At 38.5% G+C, this 21037-nt stretch overlaps 1 protein-coding gene across 3 annotated transcripts in view; it reads left to right on the forward strand.

The window, feature by feature from the left end:
* Positions 1-20100, forward strand: part of srfb (serum response factor b) — a 33949-nt gene extending 13849 nt beyond the window's left edge. The window contains exons 3-8 of one of the 3 annotated variants that reach the window (XM_049481034.1): positions 11086-11329; positions 12717-12893; positions 13550-13666; positions 14976-15173; positions 17433-17509; positions 18192-20100. In XM_049481034.1, coding sequence (XP_049336991.1) covers positions 11086-11329; positions 12717-12893; positions 13550-13666; positions 14976-15173; positions 17433-17509; positions 18192-18287 — 909 coding nt within the window. In that variant the 3' untranslated portion in view covers positions 18288-20100. Of the gene's footprint in view, positions 1-11085; positions 11330-12713; positions 12894-13549; positions 13667-14975; positions 15174-17432; positions 17535-18191 lie in introns of all 3 variants that reach the window. The other 2 variants (XM_022684638.2, XM_022684637.2) reach the window with 2 other exon arrangements.
* Positions 20101-21037: the final 937 nt, after the last annotated feature.

Raw genomic sequence — 21037 nt, forward strand, 5'->3', positions numbered from 1 at the left:
AGTTTGGGTCAAGCCTTGTTGGCGAAGGGCTTGAATTTGAGCCACTATTCCGGTTGAGAGGTCGCGCTGCTTACCCATGATTGATTTTACAACTTAGAAATTCTACTCAACCCTGACTTTATACTGCACAGTGAACACTCTTCACAGAAAACAAAAATTCGAGCATTTATTCTAATTCAATGAAACGGTTTCTCAATTATTCTAATTCAATAAAACAACAGTGTCACAGTTAAATGGCCTAAATGGGCCTTTTGGAAAGCTCAGCTGAGCAAATTTTTTTCCAGGTAACGAGTTCTGTGATTAGTCTAACGAGTAGGACAGGTGCGGTGAACACCTGATTTGCTTTCTGCACAAAAAATGCATTCAAAGAATTTCATGATTGCACTATTTCAAATTATTCTAATTCGTTGACCAGCACCTGTATGTTACTCCAGTCTTTGGTTATGAAGGTCAGAACACCAGAACCATGGTACCCACATTTTTAGATTGTCTTATTGTGTATTCTGTTTGTTTATGTTTGAATTCTCCTTTTATTCCTTAATTCTGTGATCCGGTTTTCATAGGGCTCTGTTTAAGGTCAAAATGGACAGTGCTGCTTTTCTCCTGAAAAGTTGACTATTTTGGTATATGAGCTTTTTAATTTGACAGCAATAATGCATACTTTATTTTATATATATATATATATATATATATATATATATATATATATATATATATATATATATATATATATATATATATATATATATATATATAAATAAATAGTCCATTTCAGAAAGTTTAGCACACAACCTCTGAGGGCCAACATGCATCAGCCTGTGATTTAAGCTGTGATTATGGTCTGATGTGGTTTGTTTTAGCTTTAGCCCTTATTAAAGTAAATGTCTGTCCTTCTCAATCACCAGCTCTCTTAAACATGGCTGTGGTCCAGGTAGCCATTACTCTCTCACTGTCTGTCTCTGCCTTAGCTTACCCCATGCTGCTGTGTCCAGTGGGGCAGAATTAGTCATAAATTGCTGTATTTACTTGGCTGAGTTTTACCATTCCTAACATTGCCAGGCTCTGCACCAGGCAAATGATGTTATTGTGGTCTGTGTAAATAGCTGGTCAGTTTACCTAAACTCACCCAGTTCTCAGGGCAGTCTGCAACTCGAGGTGTGAGAGGGTGTGTGTGTGTGTGTGTTCTGAATTGAGCAGAGGTGGCTGGATTCTCCTTGTTGTAAAATCAGTACTGGACACCTACACACACAAAACACACAAAGAGCTACACTTAACATAAGCCTCTATGTGAACAAATTTCAACTGAGTGGAGCTAACTGTGTGTTTAGTGTTTATAACTACAGATCCATGAAGCTATAGAACACAGTTAATTTAGAGTTGTGAAGCTGTGAAGCTACTAATTGCAGTCTGTGCAGGGCCGATAACGGAGTTGCTCACTCGAGCCGCTTGTAGAAGTGGGGGTGGAGGGGTGTGCATTTTCTCTGAGAAGCACGGAGCAATATTTGTTCTGCTCGCTCAGTTTGCTGCGTTGTTTTCTGATCGTTTGATGGATGAATTGAAATCACCCTTTTTGCACTGTAATACATCTCCCAGCCCAGCGCCCGCAGCTCATTCATCTGCTGTGTGTTTACTGGGGAAATTACTGTGAGAAAGCATGTGGTGTTCTTTGGGTTTAGTTTATTTCTGCATTGTTCTGTGTAGTTTCCAGCTGCCTGTTACAGGGCAAGGTGAGGAGAGAGAGTGAGAGAAATGGAGAGAGAGAGGAAGGAAGGGGGAAGAGAGCAAGTGACTAGAAAGTGTCACTGAGATAATGGAAAGACAATTTAGAGAGATATGCAGCCTTATCACAGCACTGGCCCTAAATAGGGTGTCTGGTGGAGGGAGCTTGTGACAGAGAGCAGCAGGGAAGAGACACAATATTGAGCACCTCTTCTTTTTTTATTTTGTGTATATATGTCAGGAAACATTATTTCTTCAATCAGGGGTATATAAGAGAGTGTTTATCTTTTTGTTGGAGTAACTGTCTTAACTGTCCAAGACTTTTTGCGCATTGCTGTGGTGTTCTGATTGAATTCACCAGCAGGGTGTTGATCATCCCTTCACCCCCAACTCCTCAACTAATACCTCCCAAAGTTATTGAATGGAGCACAATCATTCCAGAAACATTTCTACGGATCCACAGCTCAGTACTGAAACACTTTGTAGCACCCAATATTTATCTGCTCCAGAGAGTCCTAATTTACTGCTCAGACTTCTCATATCATTGTATCATGTCATTGAGTATCAGTTACATTATAATTTATATATTTTTTCTAAAAATATGTCAATTATTTCTGGGACAATATATTGTCAAATAAGCACCAAATAGTATAACATCTACCAGAACTAGACGAGCTATGTGTGCATTTGGACATCTGTGTCAGCAATGAATGCAGCTTAAAGTAGCAAAATGCCTTTTTTAAAAGGGGTGTCCATAAATACTCGGGTATATACTGTCTATGCTTGGTTTAGAACGATTTTCTAAGCCTTTGTGACCAAAAATATGTGTTAAATTAAAGGTGTAGTTGTTCATAATAAAAAGCTATTTGGAGAGTCTAGACTGTTTGCAGGTCCTGACACTGTAGCACTGTACTCCCTACAAAGAAAATGCTGAAAAAAACCCACATAGATTCACATGCGGTGGTATACAATAGGAAGCAACTGAGGAAGATGATGTCTGGTTGAGGGCCTGGAGCAGACAGTAAGATTTAGAGCTGGCGACTGACACATTTACAGAAGGTTGGTGGTGGTAGTGGTAATGTTGAGCAATGTGTCAATGTGCCACATAGAGGAGGGGCTGCAGAGGCCTTATGTTGCAGCGAGCAGCGGGACAGGTCACCACTGATTGGCTGCACCTCTGCGACTTGGGCTGCCTTGCCTTTTTTAGCAGTCCCAAATGGAGCAGTGAATTCCATCTCATTGGCAGAGTGACAGGCGGGAGATGGGAGCCAGCGAGTGGGAGCTGTGGAGGAGGGGGAACGCTGGGGGGAGGAGGAGGAGGAGGCAGTGGAGGAGGGAGAGCAGAGCATAACACTGAACTGCATGCCTCTCTCTTCACTGCACCTCCAGCACTGGCATTTTCATATCAGAGAAGAACAGTTTGCTAACAGACCCAAATTTACATGACTGATCTTTAGTGTTCAGTCTACAGTGATGTTCATGTTCTTATGAGATGAGTGAGTCTATAGCTAGGTGCATCTTTTTTGCATGAATGTAATCAAATCCAACAATATTCGACTATTGTATTACATTAATAATAATATAAAAGCGGTTAATAACATTTTCTCTCAATTTAACATCATTTACCAATAGTGAAGTAGTAATGACATGCTAGTAAATATAGTTTTGAAAACTTAAGGTTGATTTTAAAGTTTAGAGTTGTGCACACATGTAAAAGTGAAACTGCTTCTGAGCTAAAATACCAAGTAATTTATTCATCGATGTTGCAGTGAAAGCATTTCATATTGTTTGATTTAGCATAGTAGACAGCCTATCAACACAGTCTTGCAAAAAACTTGTGGACCAAAATTTCACAGGACACAATCCACAACCTGATCAACTCATGGCAAAAGACTTCTAGTTTTTTTACATTTGGAACCTTATTTTCAGCTTTTGTACAGTATGAGATTTGCTTACAGAATCATTAATATACCTTGTGCCTATTAATATGCCTTGTGCCTACGACCGTTGAACATCATGCCGATATACACATTATAGCATGAAGCTTGAGTGTATTATTGTGATTTATATCACAGTTCATTATTGCTGTTTTTTGAGTTAATGAGGACAAAAAAATAGTCTGTTTTGTTATAAACTCTCAAGAGTTAAAATAGTTCCATTTCTGCTTTGTTTGTAGCTGCACTGTTTGGTTTGTAAGGTCTGTATCGTTGCTAGGTTACCTGTACCTAAGTGTTTGTGCTGCACCTAAATAACACTGTTACATTACAAGGTTGGTTTTGAGGAGTCTTCGGTTAATTTTTTGAGATGTACTTATAACACAATCCTAAAACAAGTTAAGGCATTTTCCTTCTGTTGTACAGTTAACACACATAGTATTGCATCAGTCTAATGCGTAATTATGTTGAACTGTAGGGCTACCATTAGTGTCGAACAGTAGCAGCAGTACTAAACCGGTGTGGCTCTGTTAAATGATCTGTTTCTTACCATCAATGCTGTAATTAGTTGTCATGTAGATGAATCATTATGACTGGTTGTGTGAAGAGTCTGTGGAAAATCCAGTAGAGCGGCTCTGTTCTTGTTCTAAGCACCTGTGATGTGATGTAATGCTCATTTTCTTCATCTGAAGCTGCTCACTGATTCTAATGTGTTTTAGATGCAGCAGACATACTTTTTCTGTGGCCATTAGGTTCAATTCTGCTTCTGCTGTAACTAATACAGCTGCTCGATACCTACAAACTGTGCTGTCCTCTGTCAGGAGTGGTCTGCTGTGCTTTCGTTTGTTGTGTTTTGTTTTTTCTGTGTGGATGAATTGTCTCTGCTTGTGTCATTTGTATTGCTTTGTTAGTAGAAGTGCTGCTGGCTCTGTAAAGTTGTGTGCGTTAAAAGGCATCGTTTCCAGTTCCAAAGAAATCAGCTGTGTGTGGAGGAGGAGCTGTAGGTGTTTTGTTGCATCTAAAGAAAAAAAAAAGATGGCATCCATTAGATTCTATTGCCCTCTGCTAACTCTGTCATTGTTCGTTCTTTACATGCTTCAAACTTTACCTACATTTGAATAAGACTTAGACTCGCATTTAATTTACAAACATGATTTGTACAGAACTATTTGCTGAAAGATTCTATAGAACACTAAATGTTTATGTTGCATTGCTTTTAAGCAAGGGATGCACCAATATGAATTTTCCATACCCAGTATGAAAATACCATATTTTAAGCATCTTTTAAGTGATGCCAATGAGATCTCCTATATTTACTATATTCATAACATACTACAAATCATAGCATAACAATACTGGTTCAGTAACTGGACAAAAATTCAGCTATTTAAAAATTCACTGTTTAGTTACATTTACAAGTAGGGAAGCATCAAAATCCCACACCACATACATGCTGCTGGCTTCAGTCAGCAGCATGTACGTGCCTTTTGGTATCTGTGTTGTTTATTGCAGATATCAATACTGTGTGTGAGTATCGATGCAGATACCCATACAGGTATTGGTGCAAAACTAGTTATTTCACTTTTATCTATAGTTAACTACAGTCTGTAGTCTCGACTTAAAGCTGACCAGATAGAATGAGATAAAAAAAAATTGTGGGTTGGGATTGAAATGTTTCACATGCAGTTAAGCTTGAGTACGAAGTGATAAAGAGGAGTGTTCTACTAGTTGTGCAAGAGCTCACAGCAGCAGTTCAGAACATGGTTAGGCTGAAGGACACAAGCTCTGTCCACTCCTCTCATTTATTCCACAGCAGTAGACTAGGTTGGGGCTTTAATAGTCAAACACAGTGCAGCAAGGCCCTCTTTTCTATTAGAGAGCAGTTCAATGTGTGCTGTGAAATTGATAGCCTTGTCTATAGCCTTTGTTTAAGAGAGCTGTATTGTGCATGTTCTCTCTCACTGCGCTGGCTAAAGGCTGTAAGAGGGCTGTCTGCTACACTGTTTACAGCAGTTCCTGACACGGTTTTTAATCTAAATGTATAGAAATATGTTAATGTGTACAGAAACAGTGTGACATTAGTACTCCTGAATTAATCACTTTTATTCACATTTTCTATGGACAGCACAGAAAACATACATCTACAAAAAAAATAATAATTTTATACAATTTTGAAAAAACAACCCATACTGTTGTTGTTAAAGAAGTGTAATGATATTTTCACTACTGATCTCTCAGTTGCGTCTTAGTGAACAGTTGAGGTGTGCTGTACTGTATAAATTGCAATAATATTACTTACTGTTTAAGCAATTAAAATAATAATTAAAAAAAACTTTTGTGATCTACATTAAAAGCAGTCTATTTTGCAATACAGTGTCTCTTTGCTTGCAGTTTATATGTATGCTAAATATTTTGTACTTTAGCATTATGATAGTCTAGTTACTTTGTTACTAATAATTCATTGATGTGGCATCATATGATGTTATTTTATACAAAATCACAGTCTTGGTAAAGTTGCTGTTAATTATCCAAACTGTTATGTTAAATAAAACTTGGTGTGTTCTTGAAATTACTCAAATATTTTTACATTGTTAAATCGCTAAGAATATAATTAGTAGAAAAATATCTTGGAAATATATTGTGATATCACTCATCCCTATACCACTGGCAATTGTTGTCGTATTTCCCTGTGCTTAAAAAGTAACTGAACCTGTTAATTCCAGACATTTACAGTAGAAGCAAATGAGCAGCTGTTTCAGTGAGGGGCTTAAACTTAACCTGTCTCGCTTGACCTTCTCCATCCCCCAAAATACATCTGTTGTCTGAACAACACTGACAACCAGGCCTGTGTTCAACATTTGTTGTGTGTGTCCGTGTCTGTATGGGGATATTTTTTTTTTTTTTTTTTTTTGGGTTGGTCCAGGGTTTTCCATGTTTCGGTGGTGGTGTGTTTAGCTTGGGTGTTTGGGTGTGATGCTGGTAGAGTCTGAAATGTTTAAGATGCGGGCACATGGAAACCCATGATGTCTGTGTGAAGTCACACATCTCTACCTGTAAGGAAAGTGAAGTGTCCATCATTTCCACTTCAATAGGTCCCAGTAAACGTGGATGTCATTGTGGTGTGTGCAAAGAGTTAAAGGCTCTGGGGGGGTTCTCGTGTTTCCTGACAGCTGTCCAGACCCTCAGCTGTTCACACTCGCCCTTTCTCTCTCTTTCTCGTTCTCTCTCCCTCCCTTCTAGTACCCACTGTGTCTACCTATCAGAGCCTGCCCCCAAGACCACCCGCCACTGCGTGATTCACTCTGGTCACTCACTTATAGACACTCAAATTGTGTGCAAACTCACCCACACTTTGTGCCTCTCTCTTTGTGTTCTTAATTTTTCTGTTTATTTAATTAAACTGTAATCATGGCTAGGCTAATTTATTGATCTTTTGGTATTTTAATTATTTATTTTTTTACAAAAAACAATGAAGTCAGAGTGTTGGATTAGTCAATATGGGTACATAAGAGGTTTTATTTTTGTCTTATTTTAAAGTCACGCTGTATATTTCCCATGACACACATTTCTAGAAATTGAATCATTCACACATTGCTCTTCAGAGGTGTCAGACTACTGATTGACAGTGTGTGGGAGTGATGAGAATTAGATTTTTTGATAGTGGAATGGCCTCTCATTGACCACACGCACACTACAGTTGAGGTGGCTGTGTCCGCCCACAGCCATTGTTTAAACAGTGGACCTGGACTTTGGACTTCCATTCCTCGGTCACTACTGGTTTGCTTTTAAAAGCAAAGAACTTTAGTTGCAGGTATTTTATTAATGTATGAATGTGTAAAATTCCCCTCTTCCACAGATGTGGACTATACATTTAGGTTTGCTGGTATAATTTACTCCTGAGCTATTTACCATTTACTGCATAAAGCTGAAAAATAGCTTTACATTCCCTTTAAACAAAAATCTGTATATATTTCCAGATTTAATAGCTTATTAAAAGTGACAAACTGAAGTTTTGAGACTCTTTGCCAGTTTTTTCATCACACAGTAAGCTCTGTTCCTGTGAGCAGATTGGTGGGTTTACTGGAAACGAGGTGTGCGTATCCGTTCTTATCGCTACCTCTCACCCACTCAATCAGTGACATATAAACAGCACCCCTCTAGAGGGGATTTAGAAGTTGTATGTAGTGAGCGAGCTTCCTTTTGATGGGCAGCTCTGAGCTATGAGGCGTGTGCCAGAACTAGATTAAGATCATTCTTGCAGTAAAAGAACTTGAGCATGTCAAGTGTAAAGTCTCTGTCAGAACATTGTGTTGGGGTGCTTCGTATTCGATCTATTAGCTGTATTTTTTGCTACTGTGTTTGTGTTTTAAAATAAATTTTTCTTCACAAAAAAATGAGGTGCAGTTCCATTTTAGTAGTTGATGCATTAAGTTGGTCATCTGGTAGAGAGCTGAGAGCAGCGTGCATGCATAAATACCAGACCTTTTTCTTTTACTTTCACTTTTGTTTGTAAAATTATAATGCTACACTGCAAGTTTATGTGTGTGGCACTTTTCATACACTATCAATTTAACATGCTTTCATAAATAATAAAAATACAAATAACAAAAATAAAAATAAATCCACTCACAACAGGAGACCTTGCACCTTTAGGCATATACTAGAAATGTAAAACAAATTAATGCAATTGAATAATTTTTAAGAATTAAAATTTTAGCTAATAGTCAGTATATAAAAATACATGCAATAGAGTATTTAAAAAGTTGGGAAGTTATGGCTTAAAATTCGAACCACATTATATATTTATTGTATATATTTTAGGGCTGCAGCCATCGATTATTTTTGTATTTTTGAGTACTCTACTAAAAAATCTATTTGATTAATCGAGTAATCAGATAAAACATTTTTGCTTGGTTAAAGAGCAAGAAGACAAGACATTTCTCTTAATATAGAATGACCAATTGGTTTCCTTGTATAAATAAATTATATTTTTAAATTCACAACATACATTTTCAAATTGCAAATAAAAATAAATAAAACACAATAAAGAAATAAATACCACAAGTTAAAAATACATTTATTTACATTAGTTTCAAATTTGGATTACTTGTAAGTATCAAATATAGGGTATTAATCTATATTCATATTTCTGCTGTTCAAAAACCTCCGTCTCCTCCTTCTTCTTAGGTGAAGGAGATGTAACGCTGAGCGCGTTTGTCAAAATAAAAGTCACGAAAATACCCCACTCTGATTTTTTAAATTAAATAAACAATTACTCAAGGCACAGAAAATTGATGTATAATTTTTTTTATGGCGTAATCGTTTCACACCATATATATTGTTTTTTATATACAATAATATATACAATATTTTGTAATATTGTACCTTAATACCTAAAAAGAAATGGGTGATCTCAAAATATGTCACAACGCACAGTATTTATTGTAACATTTTTACACAGACTTAACATACTAGTTGCAGTCTTAAAGTTTTTAATATATGCAAGTGACAACAAGAACATATATCAGTACATTTTTGTACTAGCATTGACTGTAGGGGAGTTCAAACTTGCTGGTAAGTATACATTTAAGGAAAAGACTGAGTGGTTGTCAGTACTACGCTAAACTTGGGCTTTTTTAATAAGCCAAACCGGTCATACTTTCATCTACATCCCTGTGTACCTTATCTTCAACGGTATCTTCTAACTAAATACTGAATAAATGCATTCTGTGCTACCTGTACAATTGAGTCTGTACACTCAATCATGTCTGGGTTCCAGAAAGCTGATGCTGATTATAGAGCTGAAATGAGTTGAGAGTTCCTTTATAGCAAAACCAGCTGTTGTATGATTTGTATCAGTCAGTGGTATAATTTGATTGTGCTGTGCGGAGATGATGGCATATTTGGTCTTGTAGCTGAAATTCTGTATCTTTCTGGTCTTGAGAGGAAAAGAGAGAAAATGATGAACACCTGCATGCGCTGCCTTCCTTCCCCTGCCTCTTCCTCTGTTTGCCCTCATATAACAGACTTTCATGTTGTACAGTAATATTAGCAGCATATTGCAAGAACGTGTGGCAAAGAGAGAAAGTGTCTCTTGAGGACAAACCTGCTGTCACATGCTTGGCTTCTGAGAAGGACCTGGGAAGCAACAGATTTACTGGGAGTGTATATTTTGCTCACCAGAGAAGCTCTGCATCAAGTACAGTGTGTGCCAGAGTCAACCTAACCTAACCACCTCCTCAGATTGCTTCAGCTTCAAACACTCTTGTTATTGAAGAAACTGTAAGGAAATTAGGGTACAATTATTTTAACCTTGTGCTAGTCATGTGGGGAGACGTTCAGCAAGAGAACATCTTCTTCTAAAGCAGCTTCCTCATCATAGAGGGGCTGCCAGAGCTGCTGTCATGACAACTAGCAACAATTCAAGACTAGCGCTCTCAAAGGTACATTATGTACATTTTACATAAAAGTCGTTGTTAATATTGATCAAAAAGCTTCCTCGTAGTAAATCTGTGTTTTAGAGATGTTGAATGACTGGCAGTGAAGATTTATGACTGGATGAAGGCTGAGAAATGTCTTTCTTTAGGGGCTCAGTTAACAGTATGAGTTGGACCACGTCCAGCTCCACTGAGATGACCTGCCAAGTGTACTTGTGACCAGCGAGATCACTTTCTCTCAATGATATTATCTCTAATTGTATTAGGTTTTATATAGATTGTACACATTGTACTACTATTAAAAAGATTAACCGCTCACTTCGTTCTGCACACGTCAACACCATGTCAAGTCATTAAACTGAAATGTGTAACAGGTTACTAGTATGTGAAAATGAACACAAATTTAAAATATTAAATTCAATTTTAAATATTATAAAAGATCATCTTTTAATGTACTGACGCAACTGTTTTGTCTCAAGCCTGTTTATTTGACCATCTTCATCTGTCCCCAATTTAAGACTGTTACTATATTTTTTAGCATTACTATGATCTCCATCAATTGTTTACTGTGGTGTACTATAATCTAGGAGTTAACAGTATGTGCATTTTATTATTAAGAGCTTGGTTTGATGCACTTGTTTGTACACTTTGCACTGTTTCCACAGGACTGGCAAACAACATAATTGCAGGAATCTTTAATAAATTTGATAAATAAATTTTGAGTGTATAAAATTCACACATTCCAACTTTGGACAGCCATTTTTAAGCTGTGTCTGTTACCACTCTGATGTCTTTGATGAATTTACTTGAAATTGTTTCAAGATTTTAATCTAACAAACAGAAAAAATAACAAAAAAAACATCTGTACATAAGCGCACAGTTTGCATTTTACACAACTTTGTTTTACATTGCACCACAAAAGGAGAAAAAAAAAAATTTTTCATTCTGATTGAATGAAAAAAGGCACTGATCATTTACTGATTTTTCTTTCCTAGGACATTCTGAAGCCAGCGTTTACAGTCGCCAGCTTACCGGGCAGCACCAGTGCCCAGCCTACAGTGCCCACAACCTCCACCACCATGCAAGTGAGCAGCGGACCCTCTTTCCCAATCACCAACTACTTGGCCCCTGTGTCTGCCAGCAGCAGCAGCATTGCCAACACTAACGGGACTGTACTAAAGAGCGCAGCCACCTCCGGAGGGGTCATGCAGATCCCTGGTGGCTTCACCTTTATGTCGGGTAAGCAAAACACACATGCTGGCATCATCTTACATTAAGCTAATATGGCTATTAAAGGAAACTTGTAACTTAATGGTCTTTTTGTTGTTTATGCAACAAAATGATTTTTAATTCTAATGTAATTTTTAAGCCATTTCTGATGGCCCATCTATTGCAAAGTGTTGTTCACATTGGGCAAAGGCCAGTTGCTATATTTATATGGCATTTAAAATAAAGTTAGAAAGGTTCAGTATAGATTTTATATTTGAATAGTAATAATCTCTGGGTCAAGTAAGTGCGCAGCTGCCATACTAAGCCCACAGAGATCACATTATTGCCCGTTTTAAGTGGCCAGCTACCCCAGCCAGATACGTTTAACAAAGCAGTGCTTCTGCGAAGAGGAAACTCAGCCTTAGTGCCTTTGATTGCCATTGTAGGATAAGAATAATTAGCATGACTACACAATAGGCATAGCGGAGAGCTCTGGCAAGCTCTGCCTATAATTAGTTATGAATATTCAATGAAGATTGGCTGGATTGTGCTGGGTTTCATGGGCTTCTAGTATGGATGAGACTATAAAAGCAGATGTGACCCATCATTAAAACACTATAGAGACAACTGACACTTGTTTTTTTTTATTATATCTTTCCTAGGTTTAAAATGTGTGTATTGTGGCATTAAAAACTGGTTATATTTAAGAGAATCCGTTAATAAGCCATACCATAAATACTGTTTAAGATTTATTAAAGATATTTATAGTCATGTGGTGAGAAACAGGAGGTTGCTTATTGACTGTTTTCCTGTGAGTGCTGACTTCACTGTGAGCTGCTTCCTGCCTCTGACATTCTTCCACCTGTTTTACACTCAGCACCCTACCAGGTGGCCTAACACACACTCGCACTATTATCACAAAATCAAACAGTTCCAAGACTTAAATTGCCCCCTATCTAAACAGCTGCAGCACCACCTGATGGTCTGTGTCAGAAAAAAAGTTCTCACTTTTCTCCTTCCCCTCTACCATCCTTACTCTACTTTGCATTACTTTGCACCCTCCACTCTCTTTATTCCTTGTCCTTTATTCCCTGTCCTTTACATTTGCACCATTTTCTGTTTTGGTCAAAACAATGAGAGGGCATTTTAACTCTAGTTAAACTTGAGTCCATATATAATCTTGAATACTTTCCATATTCGTTTCATAGTACTTTCTGAATAATTAAGCCTGTATAATAAGTCTTATTATGCAGTTACTCATCTTAAGACTCTGCTTTAATATGTAAATGGCCACTAACTAGCATGCACAGACTCATTAATGCAGGAATGAGTAAGTGTAAAAGACCCACACATCTAATGTCTTGTCTTTTGTTTTCTCTTCACCACCCTGCACCCCCTTGCTGTGCCCCTGCAGCAGGCACTCCTTTCCCCCCTGGAACCCCTGCTATTCCCCTGGGGCAGCTGCAGCAGCACTCTCTGGCTCTCCAGGGCCAGCAGGGCCAGGCCTTGACCGCTGCCACCGCTACAGCCACTCAGACCGCACAAGGCCAGCAGGCTGTGTTTCGCCTCCCTGCTGCTGCAGTCTCTCTCACAGGTCAGAATCCGCATTTGTCCTTAATGTGACATTTGGTGCAGAGCTGGTTCAACCTTAAAAGCGTCTTAAAACAATGTTTTTTTAAACATTTAAGCCGTTGATGTAGATATAAATAATAAGTATGTGTTGTTGGTGGGTTATGGCCAATGGCCATAACATGGTTTTTAGCACCTGTAAATATTCCTGAGTCTTTCTGGATGGTGTTTGTCTTCTTTTTATATTGTGTGTGGTTAGAAAATAGATAGATTATAGCAAGGTTAGCTTTTGGGGCAGCAGGGTTAAAGCTCAGGGTTGTGGGTTAAAATCTGGGTTCATTAAGTTGCCACTGTTGGGGCCCTTTCACCTTACTAGAAGGCACTACTGTTGCAGGCACTGTATGTTTATTTTCACTAAACACATGGGTTAAAGTCCAGGTCTGATTGTGTCCAACACACATTGTAAATGCGTTTGTCACTTTTCTTTTTTGTTTTAGTCTAGCACTTGCCTGATACCTACTCGCTTTCTTGGATTTTTTTTTTTTTTCTTTCACTTCTGAGGAGTTAGTGTCAGTTGGTTTCAAGCTCCTCTTCTGAAGACACTGGCACTGGGGTTATTTATGCTTAGTAAAACAGTTTGCCTGTTATTCTCAGAAAAAAATGCATTGCAATGTCTTTTAGGAGGAGGAATGGCCCAACAGCTCCAAGCCATTCAGGTGCAGCCCAGCACCCAGACCAACTCAGTCAGCAACGACAGCGGTAGCCCAGAGATCTCCCAGACCAGCACTGCCTCCACAGGTAAACCAAACACACAAATGACTGAACTGAGTGCAGCAGCTATATCTGCATGTGGTTATATTGCATGGTTAAGCTAAATCAGCAGCGATCTAAAAACCTTAGGGGACTGTTAAAGTTTGAGGCTTAAATGAGACTTTTCTCTAGTCAAAGTCAAAGTGTTTTTTATTGTCATTTCAGCTATATACAGAGTACACAGTGAAACGAAACAACGTTCCTCCAGGGACATAAACACAGTGTAGACATGGTGCACATAAACACAGTGTAGACAGAACAATAAGTGCAACAGTACAAAAGTGCAGACAGACAATACAACACAATACAGACAAAGAATAATAAATAACAAGACAGTGTGCAAATTATGCAGTGTGCAAAAAAGACCAGTGAGGTAGTAATTACCTCTATTACACAGTGTGCAATAGAGTCCAGTGAGGTAGTAGGGTTTTTGGTGCTTCCATTTTCTGGGGTAAGTGGTGTAAGAGTGTGTGTGCATGTACAGAAAAACCATCAGTTAAGTCTCTGCAGTTGAGGAGTCTGATGGCTTGGGGGTAGAAACTGTTGCAGAATCTGGTCGTGCTGGACCGGATGCTGCGGTACCTTCTTCCCGAAGGCAGGAGGGAGAACAGTTCGTGTGAGGGATGAGTGGGGTCATTCACAATGCTGGTTGCTTTGCGGATGCTGCGGGTGGTGTAAATGTCCGCGATGGAGGGGAGAGAGACGCCGATGATCCTCTCAGCTGTCCTCACAATACGCTGGAGGGTCTTGCGGTCAGAGACGGTGCAGGTCCCAAACCAGGCAGTGGTGCAGCTGCTCAGGATGCTCTCAATGGTCCCTCTATAGAAGAGTGTGAGGATGGGTGGAGGGAGACGGGCCTTTCTCAGCTTCCAGAGGAAGTAGAGACGCTGCTGGGCTTTCTTGGCTGTAGAGCTGGTGTTCAGGGTCCAGGTGAGGTTAGCTGCTAAGTGGACACCAAGGAACTTGGTGCTCTTAACAATCTCCACAGAGGACCCGTCGATGTTGAGTGGAGAGTGGGTGTGTTGTGCTCTCCTGAAGTCAACAACCATTTCCTTTGTCTTGTCCACATTCAGTTGAATGTTGTTGACTGTACACCAGTCTGTCAGCCGTTGCATCCTCTCTGTATGCTGAGTCGTCGCCTTTGGTGATGAGACCCAGCACGGTTGTATCATCGGTGATGATGCAACACTGCCACCTAGTGTCGAAGAATAGTAAATGCAGGGACTTGAATGCATGTCTTGCATCATCTATCACATTCTGTAGTGTTATTTCTCATGTTCTTCTTTTCTCTCTTTAGCTACAGTCAGTCTCCCAGCAACCATCGTCACGTCGTCAGTGCCCACCTCAGTAGCAGGTCACATGATGTACCCCAGCCCCCACACACTCATGTACGCCTCTGCCCCTACGCTGACCGATGGTGGCCTGGCTGTACTGAACGCTTTCTCTCAGAGCGCCTCTGCCATGCAGGTGTCCCATGCGCAGGCACAGGATACAGGTTAGCACATGAACACGTGCACAAACAAGTGTTTTAATCACTTATATTAGTTCATGTAATTTATTCTATTAACTGTGGTCATTTTGCCTAGCTTCCGCATTTCAACCTGTTACTTTACGTTTTATTTCACATGACATTGCTGTAGGATGATGAGAGGTTTTCAAATCTTGAACATAGCCCAATTGAATATTTCAAGCTTCATTACAGAAATGAATTTATTAACACAGCAGAGCTTGTTTTTTTTTTATTATTAGTTTTGTGAAATTGCGGCACTTCACAACTTTTCTAATTATTTTACGCATTTTACCCACACGCTTGTGCCAGATTTTTTTAACCAGTTAATGGTAAAACCAGTAATTCACCCAGATTAAATTACTGTGGGATGATGAGAGGGAGATTCTTACAAACATTAAAAAGCTATATTCAATTCAATTCAATTTTATTTTATTTATATAGCGCTTGTTACAACAAAGGTTGTCACAAAGCCGCTTTACAGGAAAAACAGGTCCACGCCTCTTATGAGCAGCACCACAGAGATGCCAGTTTTATGGTGACACAGTGGCAAGGAAAAACTCCCTTTAAGAGGAAGAAACCTTGGAATGAACTATATAACTATTAGCCTATTGATAACTATGGGCCTTCCTAAAACTTTCAGTTCAAAGTGTTTAATTCAGTGTATTAAAATGTATTATAATTAATAGTTCATTTTTTAAATTAAGCGTTCCACATTATTAGTTAGTATTATACTATAGTATATTATTATACTAATATACTAGTATATTTTAGGTCACAGGCCCAGGCTTTTTTCTTTCCAAAGTTAATACACTGGACACAGTTATCATTAGGATTTTGTTATTAGCTCTTCCATTTTACACATGCAGTAAGTTGCCAGAGCTCTTGTGTGTCAGATGTTTTTCTACTACACTGCTCAAAAAAATAAAGGGAACACTCAAATAACACAATATAACTCCAAGTAAATCAAACTTCTGTGAAATTAAACTGTCCACTTAGGAAGCAACACTGATTGACAATCAATTTCACCTGCTGTTGTGCAAATGGAATAGACAACAGGTGGAAATTATTGGCAATTAGCAAGACACACTCAATAAAGGAGTGGTTCTGCAGGTGGGGACCACAGACCACGTCTCAGAACCTATGCTGTCTGGCTGATGTTTTGGTCAGTTTTAAATGTTGGTGGTTCTTTCACACTCGTGGTAGCATGAGACTGACTCTACAACCCACACAAGTGGCTCAGGTAGTGCAGCTCATCCAGGATGGCACATCAATGCGAGCTGTGGCAAGAAGGTTTGCTGTGTCTGTCAGCGTAGTGTCTAGAGGCTGGAGGCGCTACCAGGAGACAGGCCAGTACACCAGGAGACGTGGAGGAGGCCGTAGGAGGGCAACAACCGAGCAGCAGGACTTGTTTTAAGGACATTACATTAAAGTTGGATCAGCCTGTAGTGTGTTTTTTCACTTTAATTTTGTGTGTGGCTCCAAATCCAGGCCTCCATTGGTTAATACATTTCATTTCCATTGATGATTTTTGTGTGATTTTGTTGTCAGCACATTCAACTTTGTACAGAACAAAGTATTCAATGAGAATATTTCATTCATTCAGATCTAGGATGTTATTTGAGTGTTCCCTTTATTTTTTTGAGCAGTGTATATGAACAGTTTCTTTACTAGACCAGTTGATACAGATACAATACAGAAAAGTTTGTGGTTAGCATGCATGTGTGAAAGGGGATAAAGGATGTTAACTCACTTCTGCAGACTGTAAATAATGGCGCAAACAGGATACCTGGTGGTAGAACCCCTGCTGGAATGGGCAAAATGAAGGATTGGAACTGAAAAAGGTTAAAAAAAAAAAAAAGCCAGTGCCTGATCCATTAACATATGTGTAGATAAGATTAAAAGTAACTAAGTGCTAGCCCCACAGCTTGATGCTAAACTTCCACCTTCAAAGGGTGCCACCACAGTTATATTCTGCTGCCTGTGACTTCTGTACCATTTAGGTTGGAAAGGAAAATTCCAAGAAGCTGCTGAATAAAAAAAAAGTAACTTTGGCCGCTGTTTTGTCAAATTACTTCATTTAGATTTTTTGCCAGAAACATTGGAGATGCAAAAGGTTACGTAATGGAAAATGTAAAAAAAAAAAAAAAAAATCACTTTACATGTACTGATCTAGTTAGAAAACATAAGTGAGTTAAGTGATGTGCATTTTATATATGTATAATTAATATCTTTGTCTATCCACAGGTGCTGTTCCTCAGGTGTTTCTTACAGCGCCCCCTGGCACGGTTCAGATCCCTGTTTCAGCAGTGCAGCTACACCCAGTACGGCAAGATCTCCACTTTACAAGTGAAACTCTTAAAATTCTCTCTGCAACCAGCATGCCACTGACTTTACTAACACACTGCAGGGAGGAGTCTGGACTTTTCCTTTGCCAGCGTTCAAAAAATTAGCAGGAGCACTGCATGTACTAGCACTGTGATTTTGGAAGCCCTCCTTTCTAATTATCGAGCAGGCCTTCCAATTATAATTAAAGTGGAGTTGTGTGATTTGGTTGTAGTGTTTCCTCTAGTCTTTGCTGTCTTCACCATTTCATCTCCAAAAAATTGCTCTCAAAGTTTCTCCACAGTTATGGTTGCATCTCTTAGTCAGCAATGATGGAAACATTTGTTTGCACTTGGACAGCAGACCATGAAAGTTTCACAACACACTGTGCACTCTGAATTATAAAGGTGCTCCAAAGGTTGTTTAGTAATAACATACATGAAACAATTTGGTTCCATAATAGAACTAATTGTTTATTTTTGGTAGCACCTTTACTATTAAGAGTGCTAACTATAAAACACAACTTGGTTATCATATAATGCAAGCAATTATGGTTTTGAACTATATATAAAAATAAACATTTGGTGGCATGCTAATGTTGCTGTGAGCTCAAAATAAAAGGACACGATTGGCTGGACTTTGATGGGTTCTCCGTGCTAACACTGAATTGTTGTTTTCCAGATGGTGATTGGTCAACAGTCCAGCGGCAGCAGCAGTAATCTGACCGAGCTTCAGGTGGTGAATCTGGATGCCACACAGAACACCAAGAGTGATTGATGGGTGTCCTTGATTCTGAAAGGTCACCTGGGACTTACGTCACTATTTATTGATGCCTTGTTCCATTTTAAAGCATTTCATCCTTTACGCCATAGGAGTGTAAGTGATTGATTGTACAGTTTCTACTGTAAATGTGTGTACTGACCTCATAAGGACAGTGATTGAGAAAAACATAGCCTTCTCAGTTCTGCTGTTTGTTGCAATTTATAGGACATAGACTCCAATTCTGACATGCGTTTTTGCATGTTACGTGTGTGTGTGAGTGTGTACGAGTGTTAACCGCATAAAAGGGAAACAGAAACAGTGTTAGATAGCTGTTGCAGATGCTGCAGCCCCTCACATTGGCCAAAGACATTTGTTTTATTTTGTTTTGTCAGTATTACTGTGTGGACGTGAGAATGGGTCTGAATAGAACGTGATGCCTAGGCCTGAAGAGCTGTACTGAGGAAGATCAAAATGAGTGATTTTTAAAGGGTAGACGAGTTGCTAATGTACATATTTTCTATTGTTATTATTAGCCAATAGTGCAATGGCATGTACTGTAGTTGTTTTATAAGATGCTGTTTTGTTTTGTATTTTGCGTACAGAAAAAAAATCAGTTATTTACAAACTGTGTAAATTAATGTAATATAAATATATTTTATTGATTTATATATGATCATGGAGAATAAGAGTGAGGCTGTTTCTTTCCCTTAATTTCCTGTAACATGGTTGTCCACTGCAAATAATCAGAGGTAGAAGCAAAAAAATAGAAGAGATTATAAACCACTCATCTATCCCTTCATATGAAACAGGTCTCATTATCTTTACTGTATTCCCCTGATACGATACTGCCTGTTTGAGTACAGTAACTGTGCTATAGCAGGCTCAGTTCAAACTCTGTATTCTACTAGATAAGTGCTCACAACACTGAGGATTTCTTTCTTTGTTTTGATGCAAATTATGAATTGTTATAAACTATCAATTTTAAAGGTCTAGTGCACTTTTACTGAAACACTAAAAGCTTTGCTGGCCTTTCAAAAAGATTGAATATCAACCTTTTTTTTCCCCAAACCATTTGTGCTAAAAACAATAAAGGAACCTAAACTCTTCACGGTAGTCACTTTTTGTCCAGTTTTGCTGATAAGGGCTCAGTTTGACTGTTAATCTCTCTTATCTACTTCATCATATTCACAGTTAAAGTTTATCAGCAGCTGTACAGCAGAACTGCTGAAGAGATCGTCGGACGTTGAACAGTAATTGTATGGTACTCACTAAGACACATTGGCATCGAACCTCAGGCCAGTGCAGAGTGTCGTACACGAGGGTCTGGACTCATTAAGCTCAGTCATTAGTGGGAGGCTTCTTATCCTACCAAATGATGGTGTCTCCATGCTGCAGCTCAACACATGTTGCCCTTAAGCCTTTTTGTATAAAGGGAGATTTTTCATGCTGTATTTTGGGACGCATTGTTAACATGTTTATTTATATAAGATTCAGCAACAGTTCTCTAAGATGTTTCTGCGGCTTCACACAGTTTGTACTCAGTGCCCAGTTTTGCACTGGTAGCATGAAGTTGCCAATGGCTGTTTCTCTACACTCTGGTTTCTTCTATAGGAAATGTGAAGTCTTTCACTGAACGTGTTTGATATGTTAAGGGGTTTGTTTTACAGTTATTATAAGATAGCGTGAGAAACAGAACGAACACTGGTTCTTTTGTTGTGAGGTTTTTGACTTTGCGTGAGCTTTTATTTGTATTTTTCTTTTGTGTTTGGAGATGTAACAAAAAATGTACATAATTTTTTGTAATAAAAAATGATATTCTACAAATACACACCTTTTCTTGTTTATCAAAGTATTTCTTTATATTATGTTGCCATCCTGAGAATGACTTACACTAGATATTTGAACATTGCTGGATTTGATTGCCTTTAGCCACATTACATCAAGAATGCCACTAACCTATCCCAATAACAACAGCACAAGGCTGGTTGCTTCATAACCCTCTAGAACAGACATTCCCCGCCTTAAACAATGTAGAAATAAACAAATACAGCACAACATTTAATACAGACAGTTAATTAATAGGCTCAAATTGGTTCAGGATCCTTATACAATAAGACCGTAATGTTTTTGTAATGTCAGTAATGTTGCTGAATATTAAAAAGAAGTATGCTGGAACTAGCTTGATAGCTGATGAAGTATCATAGTCGTGTGATTTTCTGCAAAAGCTTATTTTTTTCTGCAAATAACTGATATCTGTTGCATCTTAAATTTTTAAAATAAGATTTTCACGAACTACAGGTTGAAAAGCACTGTTCTAGACATTTTTATTAAAGTGGCATTGGATTTAGCCTGAGCTATATTACACAACATTTCTAAGCTGCCTAGTCATTGTGAGTAGTTATCACAATTTAGTTATCTTGAAGGTATGAAGGTGGAGCACACTGGAGCAAAGGTGCTGTACACAAAGTTGTTGTTAGACACAGCTGATATTTGTTACAGTCAATGCCCCAAATGTTTCAACAATAATGATTGGGGCAAAAGCTCAGAAAACTGCTTTGTGTGGAACTATAGGTCCCTCTGCTTAGTTTTACAAAAATATCTGAGTATTTGGTAATGTAATGGTAGACTTGCTGATAGTAATGTGTCTTGGACTTGGTCTTAATCATTTTTGGGATATTAAGTGTGTTATAAATATTCTTAACCTAAACATAACTCAACAAGCCCATATTATTATAATAAAAATATATATGGCTCAGCTTGCAACT

Source organism: Astyanax mexicanus, chromosome 7 (assembly GCF_023375975.1).
Source record: "Astyanax mexicanus isolate ESR-SI-001 chromosome 7, AstMex3_surface, whole genome shotgun sequence".
Classification (NCBI taxonomy): Eukaryota; Metazoa; Chordata; class Actinopteri; order Characiformes; family Acestrorhamphidae; genus Astyanax; species Astyanax mexicanus.